The sequence below is a fragment of the Neomonachus schauinslandi genome, chromosome 10 (assembly GCF_002201575.2).
Source record: "Neomonachus schauinslandi chromosome 10, ASM220157v2, whole genome shotgun sequence".
Lineage (NCBI taxonomy): Eukaryota > Metazoa > Chordata > Mammalia > Carnivora > Phocidae > Neomonachus > Neomonachus schauinslandi.
This window is the reverse complement of record NC_058412.1, coordinates 108408806-108428767: the sequence shown is the minus strand read 5'-3', so window position 1 is coordinate 108428767 and position 19962 is coordinate 108408806. Positions and strand designations below refer to the sequence as shown.

General features: G+C 45.2%; 1 protein-coding gene and 1 pseudogene across 2 annotated transcripts in view; both read right to left on the bottom strand.

Moving 5' to 3' along the window:
• Positions 1-5793: 5793 nt before the first annotated feature.
• Positions 5794-19962, bottom strand: part of RNF24 (ring finger protein 24) — an 86453-nt gene continuing 72284 nt past the window's right edge. For both annotated transcript variants that reach the window (XM_021688910.1, XM_044918488.1), the window contains 2 exons: positions 7356-7435; positions 5794-6441 (listed from right to left, as the gene is read on the bottom strand). In XM_021688910.1, coding sequence (XP_021544585.1) covers positions 6303-6441; positions 7356-7435 — 219 coding nt within the window. In that variant the 3' untranslated portion in view covers positions 5794-6302. The remainder of the gene's footprint in view (positions 6442-7355; positions 7436-19962) is intronic.
• On the bottom strand, positions 17547-18085 carry LOC110579310 (annotated as a pseudogene).

The window sequence follows — 19962 nt, the reverse complement described above, 5'->3', positions numbered from 1 at the left end:
TTTTGAAGGGGATGGTGGGGGACTACATGGCACGGGGGGGGGGGAGGGGGGGGGGGGGGGGGCGACCCCCCCCCCCCCCCGTCAGTCCCGCCCCCCCGCCAAGCACACCAGGGGTCCGCATCGGTGAGACCGCTGGTGTGTCCAGCCTCGCTGTGCCCTGGTGCTCCAGTCTTCACCCTTGACCCCGCACCCCACCCCACGGGAGGGTGCAGGCTGAAAGCTCGCCTTCATCACAGTCCCATGTTGTTGGTGACCAGCTCACTTTGATCAGAGCCACTCACCTTGGCTTTCCAACTCTTGCTACACAGGCTGAAGTGGGGTGTAGGTGACCTCAGGCCCTTCTGAATGACAGGGTGCATACTCAACATACAGTATTTTCAAAACCTGTTTTTTATTTACATTTGTTTACTTCAATTACATGCATGTTTTGTTTTTAAAACAGGAGTAATTAGCCCAAAATGCATTAAAATTTTAAAATAGCAATTAAATATACAAAAATATAGCTTACAAAAAACTGCGAATGTTTAAAAATATTCTGCTGCAGAATTCTTAGTGTACAAACACGTCTATGAAACCTGAGGCTCAGCATTTCATAAACTTTTTGAGGGAGTTATACAAGATCTAGTGAATAAAACCCAGGGGGCTAAATAAACTACAGGATTTAAACTACCCCATTCCTGGCAATGATGTCAAGAAACGCAGAGACGACAGTATCAGGAACACTCTTGGAAGACCAGGCCCTCGCCAGGAGAGACTTCCCTAATCTTGGCCCTGCCTGCTCTGGCAGGGCCTGCGAGGGAAGGGGCACATGGAAGGACAGTGCAGCTGGCCCTAGACGCAGGTCCCCCAGGCTTGTACTGGCACAGGGAGCGGAGAGGAGCTTCATCAAACTACAGACAGGTCCCTTGACACTGGTGGGGACCACATTCGAGGTCCATGTCCCTGAAGCAGGGTGGGTGTTCTCCCTGACCCGAGAGCCACAGAAGTGAGCACTAGATTGGTAAGCCAAGGGTGCGATGCTTGGTCTAGAAGTGGAACAAAACTATTTGCATCTTGCAACAAGTTGGGCTCTAAAGGGGAACAAACTGTATGAGCCCCATTTTTCTCCTGTTATTCTCACTCAAACGGAAGCACATTCCACGGCATATGGGATCTTTCATCCATCTTATCTACTGAAGAACCATTTCCAGTTTTGAACTGGAGATTTCACCAGAATTTAGACATTGTGAATTGAGACACGCTCATCTCTTTTACTTAAAATTCGTAATGGCCAATGCGGAAGACATTCTAACCCAGAACGAGATACTCAAGTAACAGAAAGTGGCTTTTCACATACAATTCCTTTCAAGTTTCAGGTTAGGGGCCCAAGCTGCACTTTTAATCCAAGGGAAGGCGGGACGCCAGGGAAGTTGGCAAGGACCGAGGCAGGAGTCCACGCCCCTCCCCGCAGAGCTGCTTGGAGGAAGCAACTATATCTCCTGCAGGGGCAAAAATGGACTTAAGACTTTTTTTTTCTTTAAAGAAAAGATGACTGGTGGAGTAATTTCTATTGTCAAATGGAGAAGATTCTGTGGGAAGCATTTTCTTTTTAATGTGTGCATAAAGTGGGGTGGGAAAGGGAGCAGAGCGCAGACACTGAAGTGTGTGTATCTATGGTTAATTTGGAGGAGACTGCCCATCTACCTGCTTAGCATCATCTGAGACATCGCCCCCCCCACCCGCCAAGGCTGCCTCAGGCTTCAGTTGCTGCTGCTTCTCAAATCCCTGCCTCAAAAAACACAGGAGCTCGCCTAAGAAATCATGGCAGTTGTAGCCAGACATCACCCCGTCAGATGGGGTTTGGTGGGGGCGGGGGCAGCTTGTCCAGGCCCTGCAAAGGCTGCTGGACCTGGACCAGAGGCCTGCATTGCTGCTGTCAGCAACAGAGCAGAACCTGCTCTTCAGTGTCCATCACAGGCCAGAAAGACAGTCTGGAAACTGGTTGTGCTTGCATATTATCTGAGCATCTGTGTGGTAAGGGCCACGGAGGGATTGCTGTTTCTGCTTTGTATGGAAAACTAGAATTCCAGTATGCTGCAATCAATAAAAAAATAATGCCTTATTCAAAAAGGAATGTGACTGTAAAGACATCCCCCAATTATGGGCTCACCTTTTACAGATACTCTGCCTTCTGGGATGGCTCTTCCCCTATGAATAGGAATGCTCCTTGGATATACTTGTCTGGTATAAGTTAAAAAAAAAAAAAATTACGTAGACACACAAGCACACGTGTATACATACACGTGAGTATTTATCTGTATATGCATAAATGGTCTCTGGAAGGATCTACCTGGAACAAACTAAGAGTGGGAGTTCAAGGGCTGATAAAGTTGGCCTTGCCAGGTCAGGGATGCAAGGAAGACTTGAACTACATGAAGGGATTACCTACTCAAAAACTTAAGGAATAGCACTCAGGGAGCACAATGGGCAAAGATACATGGAAGTGACTAGGGAAGATCATGAGGCAAAGGAAGGGACCCAGGCAAACCCAGACCCCAGGGGGAGCCCCTGTCCCTCAGGAGGCTCCTGCTGAGGTTTTGTTGCTTACCTGAACTACACAGGAGCCCCACGTGACCTGCATAATGGTGCTGCCTATAATCAGGAGCTTCCATGACCCCAGGTCTACTGCCCACCAGGCTTTGGACGTGGCTGGTCCGCACAAGAACCAGCAAAGATGTTACTACGGTTCTTAGGTGGTAGATAAGGGAACGAGCTTTGAGAGGCTAAGTTGCATAAAGACACATGGCTGGTGAATGGCAAGGGGTGATTTCAAATCACTCTGAGCACTTTTTCTGTCCAGAGCTCTAGGGATGCCTCCCTGTGTTCATTTTGTAATTCTCAGCCTTTCAGAAAATTACTACAGTTGTTCAGAATAGCTTAGCAGAGCAGGACCAGGCCATGGAGGTGACAGGCTTTGAAGTGGGGCTGTGGAAAGGGGCAAATCATTCTTCTGATGGGCCCAAGGGACTTGGCACTGGGGAAAAGGATCTGCATTTGTCAAGACGTCAAGAACAAGCTATCTGGCAATGATGGGATGTTCCCTGTATTCTTCCCCCCCCCCAGACTTCCCATGGGCCATCTGCTCCCATCTGGCCATTTTGGTCTTGTCCTCTCCCTGCCTCGGTGGGCACAGACTAGAAGGACCTTACCTGCTAGGGACAGGCCCAACCAAATCACACTTTGGCAAAGGAAAGCAGCAGAGGACAGTATCTTATGCCTACTCATTCAGGAATCAAGTCAGGCTGGTTTTGTTCCCTGTTTCCTGCTTCTAAAGCCAGCTGTAGTCAGCTGTAACCCTAGCAGTAACTAGATAATGATGCAGCCACCCATGGAGTTCAGTTGGGGCTGAGTTACGTTCTTTGAACCCACAGCATACAAATAACATCCAATCTTTGAGCTGCTTAAGACACATTAAGAGAAAGTAAAAAACTGCCATGTCACCAGTGGCCCAAAAGCAGACAGACCAAAGACCCTGTGTGTCTACAGATTAACAAAAGGTCACCAACAACTCACCAACAAAAGACAGATGTGGCCAAAGTGGCCTCACTCTAAGGTATAAGCCTGTGCCAAGATTATTAGGGGATCCTTAACTCATTCTTTAAAAAAGGCTCCAGATGGAGATGTAACCTTGTCCACAGAAAGCTGTTTTAACCAGAATTAAAGGAAGATGTGAGTGAAGCGGGGGCCGCGGGCAGGCACGGCAGCGCAGCAGAGATTCCTGGAGGAGGACCTGGACTCGGGGAGCAAGTCCATTCAGGGTGTGTCGCTGAGAGTCTCAGGAACTACTGTGCGTGGCCCTGGCCAAGCTGCAGTGAGACAGGAGCCAAGAAGTGAGAGGAGCTCGAGCAGAGGGAACACGTTTCCCGCCCCCTGCCCAGCCCCACCCTGGCAGAAGAGCTGTGTTTACCAAGCCTTCTGCACTCACGGGTGTCGAGGTCACGTCGGCGGTACCTCGTGCAGGTTGGAGCCCGGTGGAGAGCGCACAGCATTCTTGAGCTTTCCTCTAATGGCCGGAGCTACGCACCAACCCTGTCAACCTACGCTTCCTGTAATACAGGAAACAAACTCCTCTACCTCCCTGCCCATACAGGGACTTGTGGGGTTGGTCTCCTCATACTGACGCACAGGGACAGAAAAATGCCGCAACTGATCAGTTAGAATCCTGCTTGAAGCTGTGAGCTGAAATCACTTGCGGTTTAGAGCACGAGAATTCCTCCTTTGAGGGGAAAAATTCTCTTTCCTGTTTGAACCCCGCAATGACAAGGTGAGATTTGTCCCAAGGCCACTCCATGGGAAATGGTGGGTGTTGGCCACTAATGAGGCTAGTCCAGGCTTACTTCTGACACTGGTCACTGGAAACCTTTCTCTGTAAATGGGGTGCTTTGCAGCATTCAGCTCCACTGTGCTACCAACACAGAACGCAGAAACGACAAGAGGAGGAATGCACGAAAAGTTCTTTTCAAGGATGCCCAACAGGCTAAGGCTTTCATATAAAAATATCCCACACTTCCTTGCCCTGTTTAAGCAGCAGCCAGTTGGCGTGCCATGAATAGGTCACACGGAGGAAACAGCCAATTCTGACCAACTGGATGTGTAATTTTCCAAGCTGGATTCTGCCCAGCACCTTCCTAGGCTAGTGGGAATCTTCCTCCTCCTCTGGCCTCAGCCACCTGAGCCAAGGACAGGTTCCCTCTCCCATTCTAAGATGGTAGAGGCTAGATTCCAGAAAAAAATCCCTGGAGACATGCTGTGAACAGTAGCAAAGCTTCCTCCATCCGCTCTCCATGCGGACCACATTTCCAATGAGAAACTGTCCCCCTCACACCTGTGGAATGAGGCAGAGCTGTTGACAAGGAGTCCACCCTAAGACAGAAGGAGGGCTGTGGAAAAGAACTTTCTATCTGACCCAAAGCCACTTCAGATAGCTAATTTGTACAGTATTCATGAACCCAAATGGATGGAGTCATTTCTAGAAAAGTTGGACAGAAGAGCTAAAGAGCAGCATGCATTTCTCTCCTATAAAGACATTTTCAGTTACTTAAGTCTGAAGAGTGAGGCACACACCAGCAGGTGAAGAGCCCTGCAGTGGCTTCCTGACACTACTTACAATTTCAAGTGGATCCCCGGCTTCAGAATTACATAATTACATAAGGATCTTATTTGAGATGCTTTAAATTGTTAAAACGTCAACGACAGGCATTTTCTCTTAAGTAGAAACAGGGTCAGAGGGAAGAGAACAGGGAAGGAGGGGGGAGAGGAAGGGGTCAGCATCCTCTCATCTCAGCGGGGCCTGGAGGACTGGCCGTTCCCAGGAAGGAGCCCCCCTTGGGAGCCATCTGAGGGGCTCACAGCAGCTCCTTACCAAGGCAGTGGGCTGAGACTAGCAGCTGTGCTGGAAGCACAGTGCACGTGGGGGTGCGAGCAGCACCCTGAGGCCCCCTGGGTCACACAGGAACAGCATGGGCTCAGAGGCCTGCCCCTGGCTCAGGCTCCTGATGGGCAGCTTGGCCGGGCCTCACTGGGGAGTCAGGGGGTAAATAAGAGGAAATGGCTTTTGACCAGGCCTTTCCAAGCGCATCTAATGTTTTTAGATGATATGATAAGCAAGTGTCGTGAACTTGAGGGAGAAGGGGTGGCAAGGGGCACTGCTGCTCTGTGGTAACCAAAGCCCTTGGGTTCCAAGATGACCTTACCAAAGGAACATAATGTGAAAAGCCTTGCTGGCACTGCCTCACCAATCACTGGCAAGCAGTCGTGCTTCAGCTGAGGTAACGGCTGGTTTTACTTGGCTCGGGCTGCCGGGAGGGTCTGCTGCTGCAAAGGCATGCACGGTCTGCATAGAAGCTCATCTGTCCACAGGGTGGGGGGCGGGGGTGGCTTTCAAGACCTGCCCTCAGTTCCCTTCTCTAACAGTTCTGTTTATCTTCCCTTCTGCTTGATAAAGATTCACCTTGATACGGAGATAAGTATCTGGGAGACAGAGTAATGGCATCAGCAAGAGACCCTCATGAAATTTCTTGAACATAACCGGAAGGCTCATCTGTCATCCACTCCTCTTCTCTTGGCATGGGGTAGTGGCAGCGTGCTTTGGTTGTCACAAGACCCAGAAGTCTGGGTTTCCAGCTTAGCTGGCCCGAGTTCTTCATGAGGCAAAGGAAGTGGCAGCTGGTGCCCCAGGTAGAGCAGCCAACACAGAGACCGCTTGTGTTCCTCCTGGCTCCACATGGACGTCGGATCCCGCAGCAGTTTGATCCTTGGGGGAGCTATACAATGTTCTCTGCCCCGGGCAGGGGCCCCTGTGGGGGTCCACGGTCCTGCTTACTGTGCAGCTGCGCGAGCTGCAGAACTGGCATGTTGCACAGCGGACACACCTTCCGAACCTCCAGCCACTTAATAAGGCACCTGCAAAGCAAGACAACACAGGAGGAAGTCAGTCCCATGCTTGTGGCGCCTCCTGCCCACGGGCCTCATTGAACACTGCTGTCCCTCATAGCCAGGGGCCTGTGTGAACACTCTGGTCCCAAACAGCTCCACCAGCAGGTCTTCCAAAAGGGGATACTAAGAAACCACAGTCAGCATGCTATATCCTCAAATTATCCATGACGTGTTAATGAAGTACACTGAGGATGGTGGTGGGAAGAAGAAGAAACAAAAGTTTTTAATAGAAATAAAAACACAAAATTGTCAGAGAAGAGGGAATACTAATATGTCTGCATGGCAGATGGCCTCACTCTACCATTTACATTCATACTTTATTTTGATTTAAAATAATGATGGTTTTGATTAAAGTAAGTTTTTAGGAATAGAAGCTCTCATTGAGGGGCGCCTGGGTGGCTCAGTCGTTAAGCGTCTGCCTTCGGCTCAGGTCATGATCCCAGGGTCCTGGGATCGAGCCCCACATTGGGCTCCCTGCTCCGCGGGAAGCCTGCTTCTCCCTCTCCCACTCCCCCTCCTGCTCCTGTGTTCCCTCTCTCGCTGTGTCTCCCTCTGTCAAATAAATTAAAAAAAAAAATAGAAGCTCTCATTGGAAAGTTTCAGTTAAGTAGCTGTTTATAGCCTGGGCTCTAAGGAGGTGTGGGCTTATCTGGCCGTCTGCCTGAAGTCCTGCCTGGTGGTCATATTCCACCACCCTGATCCCTCCTAAATGTCACGTGTGTACACACACACACACCCCTCACCCTTAGGGTACGTTCTGCTTTCTGCATTACAGACCAATCATAAAGCTGTCAAGCTTGTCTGGCACTGCCCCAAGCCCATGAGTTGCTTGATATGCCTCAGACTTAGGTCCCTTTAAATAATTCCACACCAATACTCACTTTCTGTGGAAGGCATGCTTACATGGACAAATGCCCAACTCATCTCGAGGCTTGAAGTCTTCTAGACACACTGCACAGAGCTGAAAGACAAATTCACAGATGAGGCAAAGTGTCTGCTAAGTACTCTCTCGTAGGCCCCAAAGTCAAGTGCAGACCCCTGAGGCCAGTCATTTGAAGGGACTTACAAGGTCCCATGACTCCTTAAGTGAAAGAAACAGGCTGGAATGGACCAGGTCTTCTGAAGAGGAGTCTCCTGCTCTTCCTGTCACATGTCTTCAAGATGGAGGGCAGACAGGAATAGACCGCAAAAGGCAGCTTCCTTTACTTCAGTGCATCAGAAGAGTCTCACTTAGGTTTATTCTCAGTAGACAGGCTGAATATAATGCAATTTTCCTGTGGTTGGTGAGGGGCTGACTTTCCCAGGGAATGCCTGTTCAGCAGCACAGTCCCTAAGGGGGATGCCTCATGCTCTGGGGCAGGCCCTGGTGGTCTTTGGTTTTTCATAATGTAGAAACTATAAACCATGGCACAGCCTGCAGTAACATGCTTTTTTTTTTAGTTCCTGGGGCCCCTCGCTTTGGCACTGTCCTGTCAGTGTCTTTGTCATATATAGAGTTATTCAAGAGTCACTGAAGTTAAACTTATGAAAATATACAGATGGGGCTAGGATCACTCTTTGACCGGTGGCTACGCTCCACAGCCTGGAAAGAGGCCTTCTTCACAGCCAGATGCTGGGTTCCAACCACTACTTCTTGGGCACATACTAGTGCCCAGGGACATCAAGTATCATTGCATATACCCACTTTACAGATGGGAAAACAGAGGCTCAGAGCCATAACCACCTTGGTGAGTAGCCAGGCCTGGCTGGGGACCCAGGTCCATTGCACTGATGTGCTGCTGTACTACTTGTCTCCTGCCCAAAGGTTGAACTTCTCCCTGCTTGCTTCCCTGTCCCATCTCCAGGGATCCTGGTTCAACCATCACCACTTCTTGTCCATCCCATTGACATGACCTCCCTGTTGCCTCTATCTTAACCTGTAATATGTAACCCAGTCTTCTTAGGTTATGTGACAGGACACGTGGCTCTTGGTGCCCCGTGGCCAGTGCTGTGAATGTTGGTTTTCCAGCACCCTTCTCTGGGAAGCTCTCGGGCTTGTGTATATAACAGGATCCTCACAGGAGGAGGAGGAAAATGGGTAATTGTCTTAGGTTCAGCATTACTGTGGAGACAGCAGGGGAGAAGGGAGGACAGTTAGCCTTGGCTCAGACACCCACTAGCTGTGGGACCTCTGCCATCATGATGCCTCTCAAGTTCTGTTTCTTCATCTGTAAAGTGGGGACACTACCTGCCCCACTGTCATCAGTTCAGACGAGGGGCAGGGCTGAGGCGGCAGTAAGGCAGTCTACCAATACTAGTTGTTTTTATTTATGTTTACATTTCATGATGGGAACACTTTTTTTTTTTAAATTTTATTATGTTAGTCACCATACATCATTAGTTTTTGATGTAGTGATCCACAATCCATTGTTTTCGTATAACACCCAGTGCTCCATGCAGTACGTGCCCTCCTTAATACCCATCACCGGGCTAACTGATCCCCCCTCCCCGCTCCCCTCTAAAACCCTGTTTGCTTCTCAGGTCCATGGTCTCTCATGGCTCATCTCTCCCTCCAATTCCCTCCCCCCCATTTTTCCCTTCCTTCTCCTAATGTCCTCCATGTTATTCCTTATGTTCCACAAATAAGTAAAACCATATGATAATTGACAGAAATTCTCTGCTTGACTTATTTCACTTAGCATAATCTCCTCCAGTCCCATCCATGTTGATGTAAAAGTTGGGTATTCATCTTTTCTGATGGCTGAGTAATATTCCATTGTATATATGAACCACATCTTCTTTATCCATTCATCCGTTGAAGGGCATCTCGGCTCTTTCCACAGTTTGGCTATTGCGGACATTGCTGCTATGAACATTGGGGTGCATATGGCCCTTCTTTTCACTACATCTGTGTCTTTGGGGTAAACACCCAGGAGTGCAATTGCTGGGTCATAGGGTAGCTCTATTTTTAAATTTTTGAGGAACCTCCACACTGTTTTCCAAAGTGGCTGTACCAACTTGCATTCCCACCAACAGTGTAAGAAGGCTCCCCTTTCTCCACAACCTCTCCAACATTTGTTGTTTCTCTCCCTGTCCATTTTTGCCATTCTAACTGGTGTAAGGTGGTATCTCAGTGTGGTTTTGATTTGGATTTCCCTGATGGCTAATGATGATGAACATTTTTTCATGTGTCTGTTAGCCATTTGTATTCTTCTTCAGAGAAGTGTCTTTTCATATCTTCTGCCCACTTTTTGACTTACTTGTTTTTTTGGGTGTTGAGTTTGAGAAGTTCTTTATAGATTTTGGATACCAGCCCTTTATCTATAGTGTCATTTGCAAATATCGTCTCCCATTCTGTGGGTTGCCTCTTTGTTTTGTTGACTGTTTCCTTTGCTGTGCAGAAACTTTTTATCTTGATGAAGTCCCAAAAGTTCATTTTTGCTTTTGTTTCACTAGCGTTTGGAGATGTATCTTGAAAGAAGTTGCTGTGGGCGATGTCAGAGGTTACCGCCTATGTTCTCCTCTAGGATTTTGATGGATTCTTGTCTCACATTGAGGTCTTTCATCCACTTTGAGTTTATCTTTGTGAATGGTGTTAGAGAATGGTCGAGTTTCATTCTTCTGCATGTGGCTGTCCAATTTTCCCAGCACCATTTATTGAAGAGACTGTCTTTTTTCCATTGCATGTTTTTTCCTGCTTTGTCAAAGATTATTTGGCCATAGAGTTGAGGGTCCATATCTGGGTTCTCTATTCTGTTCCATTGGTCTATATGTCTGTTTTTGTGCCAGTACCATGCTGTCTTGGTGATCACAGCTTTGTAATATAGCTTGAAATAGGGCAACGTGATGCCCCCAGCTTTGTTTTTCTTTTTCAACATTTCCTTGGCGATTCGGGGTCTTTTCTGATTCCATACAAATTTGAGGATTGTTTGTTCCAGCACTTTGAAAAATGTCATTGGAATTTTGATCGGGATAGCATTGAAGGTATAGATTGCTCTGGGTAGCATAGACATTTTAACAATGTTTATTCTTCCGATCCATGAGCATGGAATATTTTCCCATCTTTTTGTGTCCTCTTCAATTTCTTTCATAAGTGTTCTGTAGTTCCTAGAATATAGATCCTTTACCTCTTTGGTTAGGTTTATTCTGAGGTATCTTATGGTTTTTGGTGCTATTGTAAATGGAATCGTTTCTCTAATTTCTCTTTCTACAGTTGCGTTGTTAGTGTATAAGAAAGCAACTGATTTCGTATCCTGCTACATTACTGAATTGCTGGATGAGTTCTAGTAATTTGGGGGTGGAGTCTTTTGGATTTTCCACATAAAGTATCATGTCGTCTGCGAAAAGAGAGAGTTTGACGACTTCTTTGCCAATTTGAATACCTTTTATTTCTTTTTGTTGTCTGATTGCTGTTGCTAGGACTTCTAGTACTATGTTGAACAACAGTGGTGAGAGTGGGTACCCTTGACGTGTTCCTGATCTTAAGAGAAAGGCTCTCAGCTTTTCCCCATTGAGGATGATATTCGCTGTGGGTTTTTCATAGATGGATTTTATGAACTTGAGGAATGTTCCCTCTATCCCTATACTCTGGAAAGTTTTAAACGGGAAAGGATGTTGTATTTTGTCAAATGCTTTTTCTGCATCAACTGAGAGGACCATATGGTTCTTCTTCCCTCCTCTTATTAATGTGTTCTATCACATTGATTGATTTGAGAATGTTGAACCACACTTGCATCCCGGGGATAAATCCCACTTGGTCGTGGTGGATGATCCTTTTAATGTATTGTTGGATCCTATTAGCTAGGATTTTGTTGATTTTGGAATCCATATTCATCAGGGATATCGGTCTGAAATTCTCCTTTTTGATGGGGTCTTTGCCTGGTTTGGGGATTAAGGTAATGCTGGCCTCATAGAATGAGTTTGGAAGTTTTCCTTCTGTTTCTGTTTTTTGAAACAGCTTCAGGAGAATAGGTATTATTTCTTCTTTGAATGCTTGGTAGAATTCCCCAGGGGATCCATCAGGCCCTGGACTCTTGTTTTTTTGGGAGGTTTTTTTTTTTTTAAAGATTTTATTTATTTATTTGAGACAGAGAGAATGAGAGAGAGAGAGAGAGAGAGCACATGAGAGGGGGGGAGGGTCAGAGGGAGAAGCAGGCTCTCTGCCGAGCAGGGAGCCTGATGTGGGACTCGATCCCAGGACTCCAGGATCATGACCTGAGCCGAAGGCAGTCGCTTAACCAACTGAGCCACCCAGGCGCCCTTTTGGGAGGTTTTTGATCACTGCTTCAATCTCGTTACTGGTTATTGGCCTATTCAGGTTGCCAATTTCTTCCTATTTCAGTCTTGGCAGCTTATAGGTTTCCAGGAAGGCCTCCATTTCATCCAGATTGCTCAGTTTATTGGCATATAGTTGTTGATAACAATTTCTAATAATTGTTTCTATTTCCTTGGTGTTAGTCGTGATCTCTCCCCTTTCATTCATAATTTTATTAATTTGGGTCCTTTCTCATTTCTTTTGGATAAGTCTGGCCAGTGGTTTATCAATCTTATTAATTCTTTCAAAGAACCAACTTCTAGTTTCATTGATATGATCTACTGTGTTTCTGGTTTCTAATTCATTGATTTCTGCTCTAATTTTAATTATTTCTCTTCTAATGCGTGGCTTAGGCGTCGTTTGTTGCTTTTTCTCTAGTTCTTTAAGGTGTAGAGTTAGTTGGTGAATTCGGGATTTTTCTATTTTTTTGAGTGAGGCTTGGATGGCTATGTGTTTCCCCCTTAGGACCGCCTTTGCAGTATCCCATAGGTTGTGGACCGATGTGTTTTCATTCTCATCGATTTCCATGAATTGTTTAAGTTCTTCTTTGATCTTTTGGTTGACCCAAACATTCTTGAGCAGAGTGGTCTTTAGCTTCCAAGTGTTTGAATTTCTGCCAAATTTTTTCTTGTGATTGAGTTCCAGTTTTAGAGCATCGTGGTCTGAGAATATGCAGGGAATAATCTCAATCTTTTGGTATTGGTTGAGACCTGATTTGTGACCCAGTATATGGTCTATTCTGGAGAAAGTTCCATGTGCGCTCGAGAAGAATGAGTATTCTGTTGTTTTAGGGTGGAATGTTCTGTAAATATCTACGAGGTCCATCTGGTCCAATGTATCATTCAAAGCTCTTGTTTCCTTGTTGATTTTCTGCTTAGATGATCTGTCCATTGTTGAGAGTGGAGTATTGAGGTCTCCTACAATTAACGTATTGTTATCAATAGGACTCTTTATTTTGGTTAACAGTAGGCTTATATAGATGGCTGCTCCCATGTTGGGGGGCATAGATATTTACAATTGTTAGATCTTCTTGTTGGATAGACCCTTTAAGAATGATATAGTGTCCTTCTGTGTCTCTTATTACAGACTTTAGTTTAAAATCTAATCTGTCTGATATAAGAATTGCTACCCCAGCTTTCTTTTGAGGTCCGCTGGCATGGAAGATGGATCTCCATCCCTTCACTTTCAGTCTGGATGTATCTTTAGGTTCAAAATGAGTCTCTTGTAGACAGCATATGGATGGCTCCTGTCTTTTTATCCAATCTGCAACCCTGTGCCATTTTATGGGAGCGTTTAGGCCATTCACGTTGAGAGTGATTATTGAAAGATATGAATTAATTGTCATCATGTTGCCTGTGAAGATGTTATTTTTATAGATTGTCCCTGTAAATTTCTGTTGTATATCACTCTTGGGGTCTTTCTCCTTTTATAGAACCCCCCCTTAATATTTCTTGCAGGGCCGGCTTAGTGGTCACATATTCTTTCAGCTTCTGCCGGTCGTGGAAGCTCTGCATCTCTCCATCCATTCTAAATGAAAGCCTTGCTGGATAAAGTATTCTTGGCTGCATGTTCTTCTCATTTAGTACCCTGAATATGTCTTGCCAGGCCTTTCTGGCTTGCCAGGTCTCTGTGGATAGGTCTGATGTTATTCTGATGTTCCTCCCTCTGTACGTAAGGAATCTCTTCCCCCTAACTGCCCTTAAGATGGTTTCCTTGGTTCTAAGATTTGCAAGTTTTACTATTAACATGCCCGGGTGTTGGCCTGTTTTCCTTGATCTTAGGAGGGGTCCTCTCTGCCTCTAGGACTCGAATGTTTGTTTCATTCCCCAGATTAGGGAAGTTCTCAGCTACAATTTGCTCAAATACATCTTCTAGTCCTCTCTTTCCACTCCCTCCGGGATTCCAATTATTCTGACATTGGAACGCTTCATGGTGTCACTTATTTCTCTTACTCTATTTTCATGGATTCTGAGTTGTTTTTCCCTGGCCTCCTCTTTTCCCTTTTTATCTATTATATTGTCTTCCAGGTTGCTTATTCTCTCTTCTGCCTCAGTTACCCTAGCTGTTAGATTATCTATATTGGATTGGATCTCATTGATAGCATTTTTAAGTTCTGCCAATTCACCTTTTATTTCTGCCCTTAGAGACTCTATGTTACCATTAGTTGATTTCTCCATTCTAGCCATTGTCTTCACAATTGCTAGCCTGAATCCCATATCCGACATCTTGGTTATATCTGCATCCATTTGTAAATCTGCAGCATAAGTCATAATCTCTGAGTCTTTCCTGTTTTGGGGGCTCCTCCTTCAAGTCATTCTGTTGATGGGTGTTTGAGGGAATGTATAGAGTCCAAATTATTGACCAGAACCCAAGCAAGATGCACCTGTTTTCTTGGGACCTTAGGGTTGCTGGCCTCTTGTTTTCCCAGCCTGTCTTCTGTGGGAGGGGCCTGCCGTGCTGTTACTCAGGCGACCCTGTTTGGGCGGAGGTGCCCTGCGCCCCTGTGGTGGGGGATGGGCTCAGTGGGAATCAGTTTGGGGGGCTTTTGTTCTCTAGCGCCTTTCCCTGGCAGCTTTCCGCATCTCTTCCACGAGTCAGAGCAGAAGAGACCGTTTCCAACCCTCTGCCTCAGAGCAGAGAGATCGCAGTCTGTTCTTCAGTGAGCTCTCCAGGCCACACTGTCTCCGTTTCTGTCCGTGCTGCTATAAATTGCAGCGTCCTGGGTTTTGTGCCCCTTCCCTGCGCTCCCAGTCCTGCCTCCAGGTCCGGGCATGTCTCTGCCCTTTGTGCTTCTAAAACCGCCAGCTGCTCCCAGTTCGTGCGCGTGTCTGCACGCGCTTGCGCGACTCCGTCGCTCCAGGTTTCCGACCAGGGGGCTGCAGTTCACAGGCGCGACTCCGACGCTCCAGGTTTCTGTCCCGGGGGCTGCAGTTTGCCCGCACAACCCCACCGCTCCGGGTTTCCATCCCGGGGGCTGCAGTTTGCATGCGTGCGACCCCGCCGCTCCAGGTTTCCGTCCCAGGGGCTACAGTTCGCAGGCGCGACCCTGCCGCTCCAGGTTTCCACCCTGGGGGCTGCCCTAAAGTCCTTTCCCCACCGCTACCGGTCTGCGAGTGTGTGTCCGTCCCCAGCGCGCGAGGCTGTCACTCACCAGTGGTGTAGGATCCCCACGGCCAGGCACCCTCCCACTGCCGTTTATCCTCCGATATCTGCCCCCAGAATCACGGCTCTCCGCTTCGTACCTCAAAACCAACCGCCTGCGATATTCTGTTTGTAGAGATCCAGATCTTACATCTCAGGCTGGTTTTGTGGGTGCTCAGAGTGGTCTGGTAGATATCCAGCTCAATTCTGGGGACCAGGTGAAATAGGGTCCCCTACTCCTCCGCCATCTTTCCCCCCTCCCAGGAACACTATTTTTAAGCCCATTTTTGACTTCTGGAGGAAGGCTGAGAACAAGCTGTGGGGAAAGATGGGAAACTAGCAGTTCCAGCCATGTGGGTGGTCTTTTTGGAAGTCTACCTCGTAGACTATATGAACAGGCCCTTCTGGCCTTAAACACCAGCTTCCCTCCCAGCACAGGGAGGTAATGAGGGTCAGGACTGCTGGCTCTGCTTCTGGAGATTCAGTGTTGATCCTACCAAAGGGCAAGAAGTTGGTCAAGCCACTCACTTTAATTTGCTTATTTTTCTAGGATCCAAGATTAGATTTGTAGACTTTTCAAAAGGGAGTTATGATTAATGGTTATAATGTGCTATTATGTTCTTAAACAAATTCTAAAACCCATGGTCACCTGAAAAAAAAAGAAAGATAAATTCTGACATGTTAAGTGCCAAAGGTGACCAGAAGCCAAGGGCAGTCACAAAGAGAAAAGCCTCAGATCTGACTTCTTAGAAGTTCCACGAAGGGCCAAACTAATTTTACAACTTTACAGATCATATTTTGCAAATCAGCTTTACTTCCCAGTATTTCAACAAGATTGCTTCTCCAGTGTAACTTTCCCATACCTTTTTTACCTTTTTAAAAATGGACATGTAATTCACGTAATATTCACCGCTTTAAAGTATATAATTCAGCAGTTTTTAGTATATTCACAGAATTGTGCAACCATCACCACTATCTAATTCCAGAACATTTCATTCCCTGCCCCCAAAGCCCACACCCATAAGCAGTCACTCCTCATTCCCCCTTCTTCCCAGGCCCTGGGAACCACTAATCAACTTTCTGTCTTGATGGATTTGTCTGTTCTGGTTATTTCCAGAATGAAATGGAATCATGAAATGGTATCTTACAATGTGTGGTCTTTTTGTCTGCCTTCTTTTACTTAGCACGATGCCTTCAAAGTTCATCCATGTTTATTCATTTTATGGCTATATTTGTTTATTCATTCATATGTTGATGGCTACTTAGATTGTTTTTACCTTTTGGCTATTGTGAATAATGTTGCTCTAAACAAGTAATTGAGGGGCACCTGGGTGGCTCAGTCTGTTAAGTGTCTGCTTTCGGCTCAGGTCATGATCCCAGGGTCCTGGGATGGAGCGCCACATCAGGCTCCCTGCTCAGCGGGGAGTCTGTTTCTCCCTCTGCCTGCCGCTCCCCCTGCTTGTGCTCACTCATGCTCTCTGACAAATAAAATCTTAAAAAAAAAAAAAAAAACCCACAACAGCAGCAGCAACAACAACAAACCAAACGAGTAATTGAGTTTTCAATTCTCTGGGTATATATCTAGGAGTAATTGTTAGGTCATATGGTAACTCTATAACTTTTTTTTTTTTTAAGATTTTATTTATTTGAGAGATGGGGTGGGGGGGGGAGAGAGAGAGAGATAGCAAGAGAGAGCACGAGCAGGGGGGAGAGGGAGAAGCAGGCGCCCCGCTGAACAAGGAGCCTGACATGGGGCTCAATCCCAGCACCCTGGGATCATAACCAGAGACAAAGGCAGACGCTTAACCGACTGAGCCACCCAGGTGCCCCAGTATTTAAACTTTTGTTTTCCAGAGTGGCTACATAATTTCATATTCCCATCAGCTGTGTATGAGGGTCCAATTGCTCCATATCATCAGGTTATTATTATTGTCTTTGATTATAGCCATCCTAGATGGTATGAAGTGGTATCTCATTGTGGTTTTGATTTGCATTTTTCGACTAATGATGTTATACTTATTGGTCTGTTGTATATCTTCTTTGGAGAAATGTCTGTTCTCTTTGCCTCCATTTTTTTAGTTGGGTTATTTTTATTATTGAGATGTAAGATTTCTTTATAAATATTCTAGACAGAAATCCCTTATCAGATAGCCAACTGGTTTTGACAAAGGTGGAAAAGCATTTCAGTGGCAGAAGGACAACTTTTTCAACAAATGGTGTTGGAGTACTTTGACATCCATAGGCATCAAAAGCATTATATCACCCCTAAGGCATAAACAACCAAAGGAAAAAAAAAATCGATAAATTGGACTTCATCAAACTAAAAAACTTTAGTTCTAGAAAAAACCTTGTTATGATGAAAGGACTGATAGAAAATATTTACAGATCTTTTTAATTTGTAGGCTTTTTATTACTGAGTTGTAACAGTTCATTATATATTGTGGATACTAGACTCTTATCAGATATAAGATCTGCAATATTTTCTCCCTGTGGGTGTCTTTTTACTTTCTTGATAATGTTATTTGAAGTACAAGGGTTTTTAATTTTTTTTTTTTTGCTTTAAATATTTTTTGGGGGGGAAAGGACACCACACTTCTACTCAATTGAGAGAAACATTTTTACAGTCTTGAGGTCTTTTATTTTCTTTACATTTATCATGCCATGAATTCATAGGGAATGGGTTCCAGCAGTTTGGGCTCCTTTCCATTAGTTCTCACAAAGTGTGCTTGTCTGGGTGGGGCAGGCTGGCGCTTCAGTTGAACCCAGGTACCTTTCTCTTTGGCTTCCTTCTTTTTCTGATCATTTTCCTTCACACGCTTCAGGAAGCTGTCTCGGCTCTTTGAGTGTTTAATATGCTCAATGCGTACATTAATTCTCTTGGCAAGAATCTTGCCCTTGTTTGTTTACAACAATGCCAACAGCATGCTGAGTAACATTGTAGACTCTTCCAGTTTTGCCATGGTAACATTTGTGGGGCATTCCTTTTTGAACAGTGCCCATTCCCTTGATGTCCACAATATCACCTTTTTTATAGATTCACATGTATGTGGCCAAAGGAACAACTCCATGTTTTCGAAAAGGTCTAGAGAACATATAGCGGGTACCTCTCCTCTTTCCCTTTGTGTTGGTCATTTTGGCGAATTACTGGAAGATGGTGGTTCCGGCCAAAAGGAACGGTTTTTAAATTTTGATGAAGTTAAAATTATCTGTTTTTTTCCTTTGGTTGCTTGTGCTTTAGGTGTCATATCTAAGAAAGTGTTTGGGTTGTTTAACCCAAAGTCACAAAAATTTATTTATTATTATTTTTTAAGATTTTATTTATTTGAGAGACAGAGAATGAACGAGAGAGAGCACAAAAGGGGGAAGGGTCAGAGGGAGAAGCACTCCTGAGCAGGGGGCCTGATGTGGGACTTGATCCTGGGGCTCCAGGTTCAGGACCTGAGCTGAAGGCAGTCACTTAACCAACTGAGCCACCCAGGCGCCCTTCCCCCTGCCAAAAAAATTTATATCTATGCTTATTTCTAAGAGTTGTGTTTTTTAGTTGTTACATTTAGGTCTTTGGTCCATTTTTTAGTTAATTTTTGTATATGGTGTGAAGCAGGGTTCTAACTTTATTCTTTTGCATATTTTGGTTATCTAGTTATCACAGCACCATTTACTGATTCAACTATTCTTTTCCTATTGAATTGTCTTGGCACACTTATTGAAAATCAATTGATGATAAATGTATAGGTTTGTTTCTGAACTCTCAATTCTATTCCATTGATCTGCATGTCTTTCCAACTGCTAGTATCACACTGTCTTAAATATTGAAGCTTTACGTTCTAAAATTGGAAGGTGTGAATCCTCTAACTCTGTTCTTTTTCAAGATTGTTTTTGGATATTCTGGATCCCTTGCATTTCCATGTGAATTTTAGAATCTGTTTGTCAATTTCTACCAAAAAAAAAAAAAGACAGCTGTGATTTTGATAGGGATAGCACTGATTCTGTAAATATTATGGGGGATACTGCCATCCTATCAATAGTAGGTCTTTGAAACCATGAACACGGTAGGTCTTTCCACTTACATAGGTCTTCCTTAATATCCTTCAAGGATTTTTTTGGGGAAGATTTTATTTATTTGACAGAGAGAGAGAGAGAGAGCACAAGCAGGGGGAATAGCAGGCAGAGGGAGATGTGGGACTCGATCCCAGGACCCCAGGATCATGACCTAAGCCGAAGGCAGACGTGTTACTGTGCCACCCAGGTGCCCCAGATATCCTTCAAGGATATTTTGTAGTTTCCAGTGTAGAAGTCTGAGCTTCTTTGTTAAATTTATTCCTAGTTACCTTATTCTTTTTGATGCTGTTGTAAATGGAATAGTTTTCTTAAATTCATTTTTGAATTATTCATTGCCAATGCATAAAAATACAGCTGACTTCTGTATGTTGCTTTTGTATCCTGGACATCTGTTGAACTCATTTATTAGCACTCATGATTTTTGGTGGATTCTTTAGAGTTTTCAGTTTTTAAAAATTCATGTCATCTGCAAATATAGTTTTACTTCTTCCTTTCTAATCTGGATGCCTTTTATTACCTTTTCTTGCCTAACAGCTCTGGCTAGACCCTGCAGTACAATGTTGAATAAAAGTGGTAAGAGCAGGCATCCTTGTCTTATTCTGATCTTAGGGGAAAAAGCTTTCAGTCTTTCACCATTATGATGTTAGCTTTGTGTTTTTTGTTTTTTTTTTTAAGATTTTATTTATTTATGTGAGAGAGAGAATGAGATAGAGAGAGCATGAGAGGGGGGAGGGTGAGAGGGAAGAAGCAGACTCCCTGCTGAGCAGGGAGCCCGATGCGGGACTTGATCCCGGGACTCCAGGATCATGACCTGAGCCGAAGGCAGTCGCTTAACCAACTGAGCCACCCAGGCGCCCCGCTCTGTGTTTTTCATAGATGCCCTTAATCAAGTTGAGGAAATTCCCTTCTATTATACCTAGTATGTCAAGTTTTTTATCATGAAAGAATGTTGAATTTTGTCAAGTGCTTTTTCTGCATCTATTGAAGTGATCCTG